Source organism: Sturnira hondurensis, unplaced genomic scaffold, assembly GCF_014824575.4.
Source record: "Sturnira hondurensis isolate 20B ecotype Veracruz unplaced genomic scaffold, ASM1482457v3 Scaffold0000648, whole genome shotgun sequence".
In the NCBI taxonomy this organism is placed as follows: domain Eukaryota; kingdom Metazoa; phylum Chordata; class Mammalia; order Chiroptera; family Phyllostomidae; genus Sturnira; species Sturnira hondurensis.
Window position 1 is genome coordinate 12,226,758 of NW_028073279.1, and position 17,757 is coordinate 12,244,514.

Below are 17,757 nucleotides of genomic sequence, written 5' to 3' on the forward strand. Positions count from 1 at the left end.
TTCTTCATCTATAAATTAGGAATGAAAGCATCAGCCTTGAGGGCTCCGAGTCACAGAGCCTGGCACACATGGGTGCTTAACACGAGAGTACTGATTTAACCAATTCCCTTTTTCCCAAGTCAGGGGTAAATGGGATTTTATTTGCCATTCCCCTCCAATCATGAGAGTTTTCAGCTGTGTGAGCTTGGACAAAATTGCTCAAGTCTAGGTCTAACTAGAAGGGGAAAGATACTCTTTTTCTCCTCTATGGAAATCCTAGTTTCTTGCTTGCTCCTTGAATTTCTGAGCGGTACCTAACCTACTACAGGTGGGCAGCTCAGGTCAGGGATGAGGGGAAGCAGGGATGGCTTCAGCTAATTCAAGTGCAATCTCAGGCAAGCTTCTTTAGTACCCCAGGAAAGGACACTTAAACAAGGAGAGGATGTTTCTCGGAAGTGAGGGGTGAAGGACCTACTGGTTGATACACCAGCAACAGGAAAGGATTGTAATTCATCTGCTTCATCCAGAGAGGACAGAGCTCAACATGTCTCTCCTCTTAGGACGGACTCATGTATTGTCTACCAGCTCATGAGTAAGTGTGCAAAAATTAAAAAACAGGAGGGAAAAGGTGAAATGTATAAGAACCAGGACCATACCACCAGACCAAAGTCAGACAAGGGCAGACAAGTGGCCTTTTCTGCCCCTTCCGCTCTTCCCCCCAGCTCTGGTTTCTGTGACCGGTATCCCGCTGCACCGCTGCTGTTGTCCTCGGCACCACTGTGGTTCCTTTGGATCTGTTTCCCCACTGGCCTTTTTGGGCAACTCGAGAAGAAGTGTTATTCTCTACACTGGGAGGTGTTGGAACTATAGTGAAAAATGATGAGTGAAAAAAAAAATGAGCTTCTGAAGAGTTTTGTAGATTGCCTAAGCATTGGTCTCTCAGGTGGATCTTCAGGAATATGACACAGAATGCCAATGCATCGAAATGTCTCAATACACGCCACCTTCCCGTGTTCCCTGTGCACCCCAACCGGAGGCAGAGAATGGGTGCCACGCGCATTACTGAGCTGTGCAGGGACCTCTCCAAGTCAGCTGCTTTTTGAGACAGTGAAGTGTGTGGCCTGTGCATATATTTGTACATTTCACGAGGCAAAGGCAGTCACACTGCTTCCAAGTCAGGCGGCTGAATGATTTATTAAGCAAAGGTTACAGCACCTGTGCCTTTTCGTCAACACACCAGGCCCATGCCATGCCAAGTGATTCTTCTAATAACCCAAATGGTAATTTGGTTTTAAATGGCACTTCAGATACCACGATCCTGTTGATGCAGAACAGTGATAGATTTGGGTGGCGGGGAAGAAATGCCTGTTTTTAATATTGTTTGCACTCATTTTTCATTTTAAAGAATTAGTCCTCATTGAAGTTCTGCAGGTTAAGCATTTTATTTGAGCATTCTGATTAAACCAGAACCTGATTCAAAATGAATTCTTTGCTCAGTTCTTCTGTGTGGGAATTGGTATTTCTATTTATTACTTGATGATGAAATATTAACATTTTTTTTCTCTAAATAAATGCCTCCTCTAAATGGCTCTTGTTTTCAGGGATCAGATTAAGTTATAAGATGCAATTTAAATGGCTGTTGGCTTTCTGCTATCTGAGATGATGGCATGTTCCCTATTACGTCATTCAGTGGGCGTGCAGGGGGCGCTAAGAGTGTCCAGAGTGAAGTAAGTGCTGTATGCCCCAGAGACCTTGTTCTATCTGTTCATATCAACTGTCATGGGACAATATTAAAAAATGAGATCTGGGATGGGGCTGGTGGTCATGGTCGCTCTGAAGAGATGGGTGTTCTCAAGGCCGTGGGGAGGTGGCCACCCCCCACCCCCGCCGTTAATGATGAGTTACTACATGGCAGAGGAGGAGGGAAATGAGAGACAAATAATGATAGGAGCCGAGGTAGCAGACATGTGAGGCGGAAGCATGGGACAGATAACTTGGCAGGAGCACTCGAACAGAGCCGAGTGCTGGGCTGAGATATACAATGCATTTGGAAGGCATTTTGAAAGAAAACTACCTCAAGGCAAGGCTAAAGAGAAGGCAATTTTGTCTCAGTGAAGGGAGGAATTCTCTGGAGAAAAAAATAGACTGGAAGGGAAGGAGGAGGAAAAATGGCTTTCAATTATCCATGTTATCTTTCCCTACCAATCATTACAGATGATGAATAGGTGCAATAAAAGCCAATATTCAATTTTTCCAATTTACATGGAAAGAAGGCCATAATATATTGTTAAGGGGAAGAAAAAGCAGGTTACCAAACAGTGTATATAATATGATCTCATTTTTGCAATATATTTGTATGCATAGGAACAGTCTGGATGGATTAATACATAAATGTTAACAGTAGGACTACAAGTGATTTTTATTATTTTTCCCATCTGTATTTCCCCACAATTAACATGTATCATGACTGTAATAAGAAAAAGTCATTATTTTTCAACTTCCTTATGAATCATTTAGATTCAACCAATAAATGCTGACTACCCACTATGTGCTGGGCATGAGAATTGATGCTTTCAGAAAGGTCAGTGCACAATTACAGTGGATTTGGTTGATAAACAGTCTACTTTTCTGGGCTGTTTTACAGAATTTTAGACTCTTAAGAGGTAAAGGGCTGTTGGAGTTTATTTAATGGTTACATTTAAAAAATTTATCATCTTAACCATTAAGTGTCCAGCTCAGTGATATTCAGTACACTCACTATGTTGTCCAATCGTCACTGTCCTCCATCTCCAGGATTCTGTCGTCTTGCAAAACTGAAACTCTGCACCGCTGAACAGTAACCCCCAATGTGGCCCTCCCCCCAGCCCTGGAAATCACTGTTTTACTCTCTGTCTCTATGGACACGACAACTCTAAGTACCTCACATAAGTGGAATCACACAGTATTTGCCCTTTCGTGACTGGTTTGTTTCACTTAGTATAACATCTTCAAGGTTCATCCATGTTGTAGCATATTGCAGAATTTCCTTCCTTTGAAAGGGTGAACAATACGCATGATACTATATAAAAATGACAGATACACAATAAGATGTATATACCACATTTTACCCATTTATATGTCAATGGGCACTTGGGTTGCTTTCACCTTTTGACTATTGTGAGCAATGCTGCTAAGAATATGGTGCACAAATATCTCTTTGACATCTTGCTTTAGATTATTTTGGGTACCTAATAATGATTAGATTTTAATGCAATCTCAGATTTAAGATCAGTGAATATGCCAGTAGTATCCCTGAGAGCTGAGCATCAGTCTCTGAATATCTGTAGGGCAAGGTGCTGGTGAGGCAGTGTGGTACAATGGTTAGACAGCATAAGGTCCTGGAGTTAGATGGAGCTAGCTACAAATTCTTGCTCCACTCCTCACCACTGTGATGGCCTTGAGAAAATCAATAATCTCTTTAGGATTCAGTTTCCACCTTTGTAAAGTGGAGATGATTGTATCTACCCTGTTGGGTGGCTATAAAGGTTAGTTAGATAACTTACCTAACATATTTAGTACATAAAAATGAATAATAGAAACTCTCAATAATCAAAGAATTCTTTTTTTAAAAGAAGGGTCTCATTATACGCTGATGGCTGCCTAATTAAAATATCTTTGCATTAGTTCATCTTCTATCTGCTAGAAAAAGCAGAGACGGTCTCTAATGGGCCTTCTATTGGTTGAACCTTCCAATTTTGAAAACATTTCCACTGGGAACTGGTCTTTGGGAGAAAGGGAGGCTGTTTCATTTCACATTTGTTTATGGATTTATTTGCAGGATACCTCTTCTGCATTTATAAAGCTCAAGTATCTGCTTGGGTGACTCTAGTCCTTACTTCCCCAAAGGTAAAAAGTAAAATTTTGTTTTCGCAGAAAATTTTCCCTGTAATCCAATTAATACAAAATTCACACCTTATTAACAAAAGTGTCAATAGAGAAAAAAATACAAGCTTGCCTATCAAATTATTAATCTGTGGACTATGTTCAAATTACATCTCTAAAAATTCCTGTAAAAATTCATTTTCTCAAAAAGGAGCTTTCTAACAAGTACGTTATTATTTTTACCTATAATTATATATGTCTAACACTTTAAATGGTTCTAGAAAGTGGTTTCTTTTAAAAAACGAGTCAATATATATACCATAAAAGTAAAATATTTAGAAAACATAATTTTTACATATATGTATATTTATATAATTTTTTAAATGACAATTCCATCAGCAGTTTCTCACAGGACAACCGGGGATGGCTTTCCTCAAGCCAAACACGGCAGGTGTCACTGTGATAAAAACCATTTAAGCTGCTGTCCCTATGATGCCAAATAGCTAATGGAAACCAAAAAATTCTGTTCCAGATGCCAATACTGGGTCTACATGACATCATTCATCCAGATGCGTGAAAAATCTGGATTTTTAAGAATTGAATTTTTGTGGTTAACATCATGAAGTTCCAGTTTATGGGTTAAATAAGGCATTTGTGAAATGAAGCCATATTGGGCCAGAACGCATTTTGGTTATAGATGAATACATTAAATGGAACATCGGGCACACCTTCCACGCAGTGAATCACAGCTTATATAAAAGATACTATGTACAATACAAGGAGGACATTTTCAAACTGCGTTTTTGAGGTTTTTGATGAAGTAGTTTGGGTACCACTGGAGATTTGAGAAAAGAAATCACCACTATTAAAGGCACCATCCCCAGTTCTCCCCTCCCATTAAACTTGAACATATGAGCCCAAAGTACAAAATGAAATGTTCTTCTATTTTAATGCGTTGAGGTAATTATTCAAATTCACCAGTAAAGTACCTGAAGGTATGGGAAAGGAAGCAATAAACTTGAACAACTTTATGGGAGGGACTGAATAGGAGATGTTAATCCCAGATGCACAGACTGGGCCTGTTTCGGTAGAAACAGCCGAAGTGGGAAATTCAAGAGTTAACCTCCCTCCCCTTTGTTCCCCCCTCCTCCCAGCTGCCTCCTCTGAGGCTGTACTTTCTGTGACCCCGCTTCAGTGTAAGGAAGGCCTCAGATGCAATGCAGTTTAACCCGTGCTGTCGACACAGCAATAAACCAAACCCTTCACAGAGAGAGCAAATGAACCCAGGAAGGCAAATCTAGTCCACTCACAAGCACTTGGTCAGAGTCTTGCAAACAAAGATGAGTAGTTATAAATCTGGCATCTGGAGATTATATACCCAGGCGTGCATGCGTGCATGTGTGTGTGTGTGTGTGTGTGTGTGTGTGTGTGTATGCACAAAAAATCTTGGAAAAATTGTTTTCAACCACCATGCTGCGAACCTCACAGAGAAAATATTTTCTTTACGTCAATTATGATAATATATGGTCACATACTAATTAGAAAATCAGAGAGGAGTTTCTTTCAAACCTTGAATCTAATTCTATTTCACAAACCTCTAAATATACCTACATCTACTACCTTTCACTACAAAAGTCTTTCATTGTTTCTCAATGTATGGCAGCCATTTCGAAATGTTAAGAGATTTCTTCTCTGTGACCTATACTAGCACAAAACACATCTATTGAAAAACAAACTAGATGTCCTAGCATACTCTTTTCTCAGTCACCTACCTCAAAATATGACATTTGCTCACTTGTTCTCCCCTCCCGCTCCACTCCACCTTGCTCCCCCATACCAGTGTAGCCAGTAGCAAACACTTCCAGTTATTCCTGCACCAACACCAGCAACTTAATAGGGCTCATAAACCCTTTGCTTTAGAAAGTTTGCCAGGTTCCTGGGGTCCTTATAGTGAATACAAAAGAGTGGCTGGCTTCCCCATTCCCAGCATGCACTCTGATGTCACTGGCAGCCAGAGTTCTAGTCCAGGTTTCCGTAGGTGCCTACTTCTATCTCCTTGCAGGCAGAGAGGCCCAGATTCCTAGAAGAGGAAACACACTATCTAGCACTGGGAAATCTTTCTCGCCATAGCAAAAGTGGTTCTGGCCCCAAAGCCCTCCTCTCCTACTCCCTCAATGCAAGAAGCAAAAATTGCAGGCATTGTTTTCCACATTTTCTGAGAACACATGGAAATGTGCTGAAAGACCAGGACCTGTGGGGTCAGGAGGAAAGGGGACCGAACGGGCTGGGAAATGCAGCCTGTTGTGCCGAAAGACAAGTTACAATGCACCTAATGAATAAAACAAGCTGCACCACATACAGAAAAGATGAGAGCGGCCCACCTGTGTCTGTTGAGGGATATTTACAAAGCTTGGATCCCGTGGTCCAACACTGACGAATCGGTTTGCGGGGGAGGTGCTGGGTGTCGAGTAGGCTGTGAAGGGAAGGGACACATGCGTTCAGGAAGCAGCACGAGATTGCACACACAAACAACACCAAAACACACAGTCTCTGAGCCTACGCAGCTAATTTATGAGGAAATGTGCAAACACTGTAGCTAGCAAAGGGATCTGGCTCTCGAGGGCATTTTAGACATTCAAAAAGGGAAGAGGTGTTTGTTTCCGAAGACTGTTGGAATAAAACGATGTCAAATTGGTGTTCAGATGAGTTCTTTTCTCCTTGCACCATATAAATTAGAACATGCAGGGCATTTGCAAAGTATACTTTCTGAGTTAACACCAGCTCTGAGGTCAGAAAGAGATATCCTAGTTTGTAGAGTACAGGGAGCAAGAAATTAGGTAGAAAGGGGAAGGAAGAAAGCAGTTCATTTTACAGCCTTGCTTTTCACACTATTATACTCCAAAAAATCACGACACATTCCTGTGCCTCTATAGCTAAATATTGAAGAGGAATCTTTATAGAAGGAATTAATGGGTTCTCCAGGAAGGAGGTGAAAAGCCATTTAGAACAAGCTGTCTTTATAGGTCCGGGAGAGAGTCTAGAAGTTTTATGATGTCCAACATGTGCTTAAAATATCAACGTTCACAGTTTTCCTGTCCCAGAACTCTTCCTGCCTGCACAGACTGTAAGAGGTCACACTGGAACCTCAGATCCCACAATTCAGTGTACTCTCATTTTCACGGCACTTAGAAATTCTGTTGTTGGTTTTTATATTTATACTTAAGAACTTCACTCTACTTTAATCTGGAAAAATTCAGTGGCTTCTGTGTTTCATTGGCTCATTAATCCAAATATACATTTTTTGGTGTCCTGCAATTTCCTTTTTTACCACAAACTCCAAGTATTTATTCACACTCTTTCCTTCTACTAGAATTTTTAGATAGAGTATTGTTTAATTTCAAATTTCTTAACAATATTCATATAACACCTAAGTTTTCTGGACTAACTGGAGACACACATCTAAAAGATGAAAAGGATTTGCAATTTAAAAACACTGATAACTGAGGGAATTCTACCTAATTCCTTTCCCAGATTTTTTTCTTATTGATATCATCTGCTCTTATTTTCATTTTCTGTTTTACTGAAAACTGCATAGACTTCTTGTTCCCCTTGTAACTTGTAAACACGTCTAGAGATAAAGTTCCCACCAATCTGGTCCAAGTCCTGTTGGTCATCTTTGGGAAGGGCTAAGTCACCACTCAGATCTGTGACAGCCATGTGGTGTAGCTGTGTCAAACCAGCACTGTACAGAGGGTGAACACCAGGGTCCTCTGACATTTATTAATCACAAAATTTATGTTGTAGTATTTGTTTTAGAAGGAGTGGCCCAGGAATAGTTTTAGGTCAAGCAACCTAAAATATATGATATGTTGTACTATCTAGCAATGTGAACCTACTAATTTCCTCCCTGGCCCATCCTATGTCAGACTAGAACTAATTTAGGAAGACTTATGCATTTAGCAACTCTGTAAGCACCTCTCACTCAGTGGGATGAGGGAAATCTGATTTTTTCAAAGCTCAAAAATACTCTTTATTAATTGCTTCATTTAGTTTATAGCTTTGATATGCTTGGTACACTTTAATAAGTCTCAACTGAAAGTTTTATATTAAAAATGATGGATTATAATTACCTGGTAGTGAATGTACCTGCTTCTAGGGTAGAAAGGGGATGTGGGAGAGAGATAAGGAGGAAGTTAGTAGATGAAATGACCTATTAAACCTGCTAGTGGTTAGGGGAAATAAAAGTGTTCTTTCACATGTAAACATGTAGGTCGGTTGAGAAAAAGCAAAATGGCATGAAGAGATGCTAAGGTACTAAGACTAAGCAGTTAATGACAGAAACAGGGACTGGTTGGTTTGATGGTCCCAGTAGAATTGTGTATACAGGTCTTCAAATGATTTAGCCACTCAAAACTATGAGGCTAACAATTGTATATTTTCCCTTCTTCAAGCATGAGGCAGACCTTGCAGTCTTGGTTTCAAAGCATCTCAGGAGGCCTTTTATATTCTCATAGGTTACTAAAACAGCTCCACGGTTTATCATAGTTCTTTTAAAAAGAGAGCAATGCCGAGAGAGGTGGTGGTGCAATTTCATTTTTAAAAAGGACATTACAACTATAAAAACCTGTGAATTACTGAGTATCCGGGTTATCAAATGGAACAAGTGGTGCCCAGAGAAATTTATTCTACAAAAAGCGAGGTTCTGGGAAAAACCAAGGACACAGGAAAAACGAGGGAAAGAAGAAAGGAATTCGGACTCATCTTCACCTGCAGGAGGCAGAGTGTTCACCTGTGATGGGATATGGTTCCAGAAGTGATGTGACAAAAGTTGGATCTGAGTTTCCCAAGGAAACAGTGGAAGAAGCAAGTGATATTATGGGACAAAAGCCTCAAATAAAACTTTCTATGAAAACAATCACATAGTGGATCAATTATACATGCACAGTTAAGAGCTTTCAGGATGAATATAAAATAAGTAAAGAGGGCAGTGTGGTAATTAATTATATACAACTGTGCTTATGCTCTTATATCACATTCATATCTTTCCTAATTATAATTCTTGCCTTATTTACAACAGCAATAACCAAGTGCTGGAGGAAGAGCTTCAGGAAATCATGAGATTCAGAAAATAATTTTCTGGGAAAGTTACTATAGGCATTTTTCAGGATCTGGAGGAAAAAGTCCTGGGCATTTGATAATTTTCTGATAAAGTCAACAGGGAAATCAATTTGCCTATATCACCTCATTATAAAAGTCCTCATGGCAAACATGACTATTGGAAATCAAATTGTTGATTATTAGGCTGCTCTGAAACAAAGAGTTTGTTTTTTTTCAGCAGCCATTTTACCTACATGAGCAATATCACCATGGACCATTTTCTTAACATTACGGAAGAACATTCCTATAACAGACTTCCACCAGCTTTTATACGCACTAATGTGATCATATTTTTCCTTTATCTAACGTATTTCTTCACATTACCTAAGCACTTTCGTTTGGCCTTAACCCCAATGCTAATATCAAAATCCCAAACCAGAATTTGATCCGTGAACAGAAAACCCCACCCTTCTCTGTCGCCTGCTTAGCATATGCATTGCTAATTCTCTTGTGTAATCCTTCACTTAGGCCAGCGATTTTCAACTGGTTCACCACAAGAATTTTTAAAACAGCCGATACCTGACTATTTAGTCAGGGGCACTGACCTCTTTTCCCTTAGCTTGTCAAATAAATAAATGACAACAGCCAACACAACAATAGCCATCCAGTGTAAATGAATAGAAATCATACATATTTTTTGTCAGACTGGCAAAAAAAAAGTATACTTTCTTGGCGTGCTACAGAATTTTATTAACTAGCTTATGTGTGCTATGAGATGAAGAAGGTTGAACATTGCTGACGTAGGCAGTGCACGTCCTGGTCAGTGTGATCAGTTGGGGGAATGGGCCAAGAACACTTCTTTCTTTATAAGCAGTAGTGTTACAGGGCCTGTGAGAGCCCTGGAATCTGTTTCTTGAGCGGCAGGTGGGCAGGTGGGGGGCTGTCAAGATCGCCCAGTAGCACTGCTCTTAACATCCATGCAGGTGTCCCTGGGAGACCTTAGCCTCTGCGTCCTCAGAAGTGGACATGACTGACTGCCTGTGAGCCAAACAGAATGACACCTTTTGCCAGGTTTTGTTTTTGTGTTTCCTTTTCTGGATAAGAAGACATAAGGGTTGTGTCTGGATAACAGAATCATGATATTTCCAGATGACTCAGTTGTGAGCCTGTAATAGCTCTCACCCAACCATCATAACTGACCAGTGTTAAGGAAGTAGTAGAATTGTTTCAGATAAATATGCTTGGGGTTTTCCTGTTTTGAAAAAATAGTGAACTAAAGAAAAAGATATTAAGATGTTAAAATATCTGTACCAATGTCAGCTGATGTTCATTTAAGATAAGAGCCATATCAGTAAAGTCACTAAAGTCTGGCAAAGTAGACAGAGAGAGATTCAAGGTCTGGTTCACATTGAGCAACCACTGAAATAAATGTAATCACTGAAAGGTAAAAAAGGGAGAACACTGGAATAGATTTGTGTAGAGCACGAGTGTGAATGGACAGCTGTCCTGTGGACACAGTACCCCTGCCACAGCCCCTGCCTCCCTGTTCCAGTCCCTGCATGGAGGTGGTAGGCCTGTTCACCTCGGCCAGAGGGGCCTGAGTGGAGCGATCGCCAGCTTCCCCACAGAAGCTGGGGGCAAATGACAGTGAGGCACCTTGGTAGGAAAGAAAATTTAAGAGACCTGGTGAACTTTGAAATTCTGAATTTGCTTTCAGACACAGAAGCAACGAAGTCCCCTAAACCCTGCAGTCTGGCCTACAAACTGACATGAAGTTTTAGGAGAGAGTTGTGTTCTGTTTCATCAGAGACTCCACCCATATGAAAAGAGTGGACATGCCCTTCACCATTCCCTTAAAGTCCAAGTCTAACGTCTGGAGTGCACCAAAGAGAGCTATTGTAATACATTCCCATTTTCTCTCTCTCTCTTCCCTCCCGTCCCCCTTCTCTTTCTCCCTCTCTCCCTCTCTGTCTGTGCCAGACCCTCTACTGATCATTAGGCAGATACAAAGGTGAGTAAGACACAGTGCTTTCCCCAAAATGTTAGAGTCTCACAGGGAGAGAGGAGTACATAGAATGAAACTATGAGTGCCTAAAAGTAATATAAATAAAAATCCGTGGGGGTGTTAAAGGACAGAAAAGGGACACCTGGCAGGAGAACAGAAAAGGCTTTACGGAGAAGACGCAGACGGCTTTAGGGGCAGGCGGGAGAAGACGTGTTGGTGGGCAGGTTCGGATGGATTAGGGCCGCACAGGAAGCAGCACAAGCAGAGGAACAGAGGGAGGACTCAGAGGCATCAATTGTCGAGGGCGAGGAAATAAGACTAGATGTTACAAGTTACATTTTCCCATACTGTAAGGGAAGGTAAACTTTTAAGGACCAGAGACCTCAATGTTTGAAAATGGAGGGTAGAAAAGTTTATTGAATTCATTTTTTGTTTAAGAGGAATAAATATTTCTAAAATAACCAAACACTAAATTTTCATTCTAAAGACCTTAAGACAACTAGACATCCTAACACTCTAAACTCTTTCCTATCTCAGATCTCACTATGCACTCACGTGTTCCTTTGTTTTTAGTAATTCAGACATCTACTTGGGGAATTTCCCTCTAAAATAACTAGTCAAAAGTTATACTGCACTCCAACAGACTTCGTGTGATTCTAGCGCCTGCCCAGGGATGTGCTGGTTACCAGACAGAGGTCACCAAAACAAGCTTAGGAATGCAGGCCTGAACGCATAGATCCCCGCGGATCCAAACTGCAACTTTATTGGTTACCAGGGCCAACCTGACAGTGAAGTGCACACGAAGGCATTCAGTTGCAAATTCAAACAACGGGATGACTAAATACCTAATGGAAATAGTTTCTAGAGTTTTTCTTAACCGCACTATTACAGGTTATTTTACTTTAATTTTTTTCCTGGTATAATACCATTTTTTAATTGTATCTTTCCCCATTACCACTCAGTCCTCTTCTACCCTCTTCCTCTGTTCCCCCCACAACCACACTATCGTCCACGCCCCTGAGTCCTTTTTCCTTTTTGCTCAATTCCTCCTATCCCTCCCCTCTCCCCTTAGCTGTCATTCTCACATTATTTTAAAAAAATCCCTGTGAGAAAACTTTCATTTCAAAAAAAATATGCAGAAACTATTAGAAAATAGATTGGCTCATTTTTAAATGAAACCCACTACAACTGAACTCCTTTAGGAACTTGAACATCGCTGCTTCTTGCAAGGTCACAGAAGAAATGCTGGAGGACATTGGAAGTGTTTCTTCCTTCTGAGGAATCTGTTGGTATTGACAAGTTTGCGGGGCCCAAGTTAACATTATTAGTATCACGATACAGCCAAGGAAGACCAGCCTTTGCGTATATACGAGCCAGTGCTCAGGGGTGTAGAGATTCCCACATAATTGAGTAGAGGCTGTAGTTACACACAGACGTTTGAAATCTAGAAGATAAGCACACAGAAGTTCCATTTTTGATCACATCTGTGCAGTTACCTCATTCTATCACCTCTGCAAATCTTTTGTCTCTACAAACAAGTTACTGATGACAACAACAACAAGAACAAGAACAACAGGGCCGCCCCGGGCACGAAACGAAAGCCTGCTTGCTGCTTAATTACTATACTGCAACAGGCCCAACAGCTTTCTTCCTGAAAGGCTGATGAATTCTAACTTCAATATATTAACAGTGCTTAACATGTACGGTAACAATTTACATGATATGCCTAATGTGCCAATAGTTCACAAAAATCAGGAAAGAAATCAATTTAGCCAGATGGCCCTGCTCTGCTGGTATTTCTGTTTATATTAAGGACCCTCCTCGGGAAGTAAGTATTCAAGCCACATCAGGAGTTGGAGTAAAACAAACAGAAAGGAGGGTATAGGACAATTCGTGTGTGCAGACAGAGCACAAGGGATCTGAGCAACTTGTAAATTCGTTGCACTTTGACCTTAGGTCACCAAAATCTGTCACTGTACAATGAGTGTTTCCTGCACGTGGTCTGTGTAAACGGCCTATGATGTTCTTCTTCATGCTATTTGTAAAGGGGAAGATTACAGCCTTGTCTCTGTTCATTTAAATTTACTTCTGAGGCCTAACCCGAATTCTGTATCTGTCATTTATTTTTCTGCATGTGCTGTGTGTGCTGTTCAGTTGACAGAATGTAGTTATTGATCAGAAACAACAATGTACATCAGTAGGCATGGGCAAAAGTCATATAAATAGCTACAGAAAATATTCCCTGGATTGAGTTGGGGTTTACTAAAAAAAGAAATGTACATCAATATATTGGATTGCTCCCTTTGAAAGGCTTCTGTAGCCCCTGGAAAGGCCATGTAACCCTGGAAACCTATTTCTAGGAATTTATCCTCCACAAATACTTTAAAAGTACAGATAAAATTTATGCCCCAGGATGTTCACTACAGCATTACTTACAAGAGCAACAAACTGAAACCAAGTTTTAAGTTAATGCTTCACTCATATGTTGAAATATTTTGCAACCCTTAGAAGTGTATTAAAATAATACCACCACGTGTTTAGAAAATGAAATAAAATGAATAAAATCAGCTCACAAAACTCTATATATGTTTGCATATGTACATATATGCACACACATACATTTGTCATGATTAATCATGTTTAAAATATGCACAGACAATGATTATCACTGAAGACTGATTTTATGGGTGACTTTAAAACACCTTCCAGTAATTTTTAATGTTAAGTAAAATAAACACAAGTGGAACCTGAAAACCTCACATAATACCATCATTTTTTGCAACAGTGCAATATAGTCAATAGAAAACAAATTCTAGAACCAGAAAATCCTGGATTGAATCTGTTCAGTCTCTTACGAGAAAGGTGATCCTGGCAACCCAACTAACCTGCCTTGGCCTCTCTACAGGAAGAGTCCAGCACATGCTGGAATACATCCTATAGGATCCTATAGGCTGGGACAACAGTGAATGTCCCATAGTGGGGGAACAAGTAAAAATGACTTAAAACCACATTCTCTAACTTTTTTATCAAATAAGAAAGCAATTAAGAAAGCAACATACAAAATATTATACTCAGTGGGTTGCCATCATCTTACATATGTGTTTACACACACACAGGCACAGACATGGACATATACACAGACATGGACACACAGGCACACACAGACACAAAGGCACACAGACACACATGGACACACATAGACACACAGATACACACATGGACACAGACATGTAGACACACACATGGACACAGAGACACACGCAGAGACAAAGACACACACATACACTAAAAACTGGGGGAAAATAGGACCAAATGTCATTAGCTATTGGTTATAGGAGGATATAATTTTCCTTTTCACACTTTTCTATAAGTTCTCAACACTGCTGTATATTACCTTTTTAAAGAACATATAAAACTCAGCTGTCATCTGAAAAAGTCAAATATTGAGACAAAAACACGACTTGAATGGGTTAATTCACCCCAACGAATTATCCTCTCTTGCCTGTTCTCCTTTCTCACTCCTTTACAATGTTCATCTCCTACTCTCTTCTCTTCTGTTCTTCCTCCTGTTTTACGGAGCCTTTGGATTTTCGGAGGAAAAGTGTGAGATACATTTTGAAACCACCGGGCCCTGGAGTCCAGCAGACCTGAGTTTGAGTCCTGGTTTAGTCTCAGTTTCCTCGTTTTTAAACAAGGGCTGACAATGCCAACTTTGCAGATTTATAATAACAAATAAATGCAACTCAGATAACACAAACTGAAATACCTATCAAAGTGCCTGGTTTTTAAGAATTATTTTTCCTTTCCTTGTGCAAATTTAAACATTAAAAATTTGGACTGTATACAAAGTGGAAATACTCTGAAAAAAGTATTTATGAAAAGTTGTGATTTAAGATCATGCATTTGTATTCAATGGATTCCTAAAGCAGAACGTGTGACCAAGTAACAGCGACCAAGAGTGAAGATGCTGCCTTTGTACTGAATGCTCCACTGAGGGATGAAGACTTTTATCATGCCGTACCAGAGAGCATCACATTCTCACTACCACACTCAAAGCTCAGGGCAGCAGAGAAAAATCTAGGTATATAGAAACCTGCCAAGGATTTTAGGAACGGCCCTCATCCCCTGCCATGTATGTGTGTTTGGGGCACTACAGGGATTAGACACATACTTTAAAATGAAAGAAGTCATATTTGATATAAAAAATCAATAATACCTTTCACCCTCATTGACTAAGGTACGAACGAGCTGTTCCCCAACAAACCAGTTTTTGTCCTTCACCACACAATGAAATGTGTATACTTTCATTCTCCACTCAATGGCAGTACGCTCTACACACTTTCTAGCACTCTCCTTTGTTGACTTCATGTAGCTCAGAGATTACTCCATGAATTCATATAGGCCCATCTCTTTAGTTTTAAAAGGTCCCCAATGTAAGGTGTATTGGTGGATATTTTGGTATTACCAGTCTTTTATTATAATCAATGTTGTAATGATTACTTGAGGTATGTCTTTGCTTATATTCCAACTATATGCATAGTTTACATTATATATATAAAATGCAAAACTCACATATACACACACATATATATATGTGTATGTATGTATATATATATATATATATACATATATATATATACATACATACACATATATACATGAACTGTTAGACCATAAATTGGTTCAACCTCTTCAGAGGACAGTTTAGTTTTCTATTCATATATATATATCCAAGCTCTGGAGAGTCCTGAAGAACAAAGAAAATCTGCCTTTATCAACATCTCCTATTTTTCACCTTTTTGCTGTTGTTGTTTTATCTCCCTCCAAAGTTTCTGCTTTCTTACTTTCCCTGATAAGAAGAGTTACTCTCAGCAACAGAAACCAATTTATACTAAAGTATAAATGACCACTAACATCTTCCTGTATAGTTCTTTCATAGGATTTTCACTGCTAACATATGGTAGGTTTGGGCTAATACAAAGATAGTCATAGGGTGCTGTGGCCAAGTAAGTTTATGAACTATAGGTTCAAGGTGGCTGGGTGTGAATAATGATACTGCTACACCTGGCTGAGTGATCTTGAGAAAGTTATCTTTCTCTGACCTGTGTGTGTTAATTAGGCTATTTACTTTTCAACTATTTATCTCATAGGATTACTGTGAGGATTCAAACAGGATAAGACATATGAAAACATTTTTTAAAGTGCTTGACATATTAGCAAAAGCTCAATATTTTGCTGCTGTTATTAATTTCAGATATCAGCAGGCAGTTGTGGCCCCGAGGTAATCAGAAACCATGTCACATTGGTTTGTAATTGGTTCAGGTACAGCATGAGGTAGTAGAAAGACCATGGAAAGGTCTGTGTTTGGGTCCCTAGTGAGCTACAAGGAAGTACAATCTTGGGAAAGTAACCTTCACTTTCAAATCTCAATTTCCTTGTCTATAAAATCCTGACTTCGTAGGAATCTTAGGAAGCTGAAATGAGAGAATGTATATGTGTAAAAAAGTTTTGCAACCAAAAAGCACTGAATATATGTTAATTATTATACTAGAAAATATCCACTCCCATCATAGATCATTGTTATATTCTTGGTTAACAGGTTCACATTCATTCAACAGAGATATAAAAATAAATAAGAAAACTTGTTATTCCATGCTTCTATTTTAATAAAATTCTAGTTTTAAAAAATCAAAGTCATGGCTAAGAAGGCAGGGACAAAAAATGTTTACAAATCTTCCACACATTTTTTAAATTGAGTTTTTGTGTTCCTAGTTAATTTTAAAAAGGACAGTATGCATGCTTTACCTTCCTTCATAATTCAAAAGTGTTTTTTCTTTCCACTATAATTCTAGGCTATGATGCCAATCTTCAATTTCTTTTCTGGAAAAGTCCAGTTTTATAGTGTTATGCTGTGGTACACTTATTATATAAAAATTGGATCTTACAATATGATTAAGAAAAAGAACAGTGCATTTTGAATGATCATACCACAAAGAGCCCCAGACATAATGAGAGATTTCTCCTATTCTTGAACTGTTGCCCCCAAGCATTCTTAGGTATATCCATTCCTTGCACTACACGTTTGATAAGGAGTCTCTTCTCCATTAATGAGATGATGCATGTGGAAAAACTCAGCAAACTGCAAAGAGTTGCAACCAGCAGGATGCTAATACAGTTAATTTCACCAGCAGGATACATAATAGGCATCCCAAACATGGTCATACCAAACTTCTGGTCCCCATCCTTCACCCGTGCCTGCTCTTCCGACAGTTTTCCATTCTCAGTTCATGGCAACTCTACCCTTCTAGTTGCTCAGGGCAAAAACCTAGGAGTCATTGTTGATTTCTTTAGGGTTTCCCCACCCCACCCACTCACATCTACTGTGCCAGTAAATCCTGTCAGGTTCACCTTTGAAGTCTTTCTCACCGACCCTACAGGCCCTGCATCAGTGCAGGTCACTAGCAACTCTGGCCTAGATTATAGCAATAGTGTACCACCTCTTCCCCCCGAGTTACTTTTCTCCATTGTATTTATTTCACCCATTTACTCACAATGATGGGCTGTCCCCTCCCTCAAAAATGTGAGCTCCACAAGGGAAGAGGACTGTTCTGTTCACTTTTGCATCCCTTGTGCCTAGACTAGTGGCCGGCATGAAGAAAGCACCCATTCTATTTACTGACGGAAGACAGACAGCCCCTTAATTGGCTTCCCTGCTTGAATTCTTGCCCACAGTGGTATATTTTCAGTAAAGCCTTCAAAGTGTTTCTGTTAAAACCGAGGTAGTCTCACTCCTCTGCTCTGCTCCCCATTTCACG

General features: G+C 39.7%; 1 protein-coding gene across 5 annotated transcripts in view; it reads right to left on the reverse strand.

The window, feature by feature from the left end:
• NFIA (nuclear factor I A) overlaps nucleotides 1-17,757 on the reverse strand; it is a 373,630-nt gene that overhangs the window by 31,182 nt on the left and 324,691 nt on the right. For 4 of the 5 annotated variants that reach the window (XM_037043745.1, XM_037043736.1, XM_037043766.1 and 1 more), the window contains exon 10: nucleotides 6,222-6,313. The exons of the other annotated variant lie outside the window; for it this stretch is intronic. In XM_037043745.1, coding sequence (XP_036899640.1) covers nucleotides 6,222-6,313 — 92 coding nt within the window. The remainder of the gene's footprint in view (nucleotides 1-6,221; nucleotides 6,314-17,757) is intronic. 5 annotated transcript variants of the gene reach the window in all.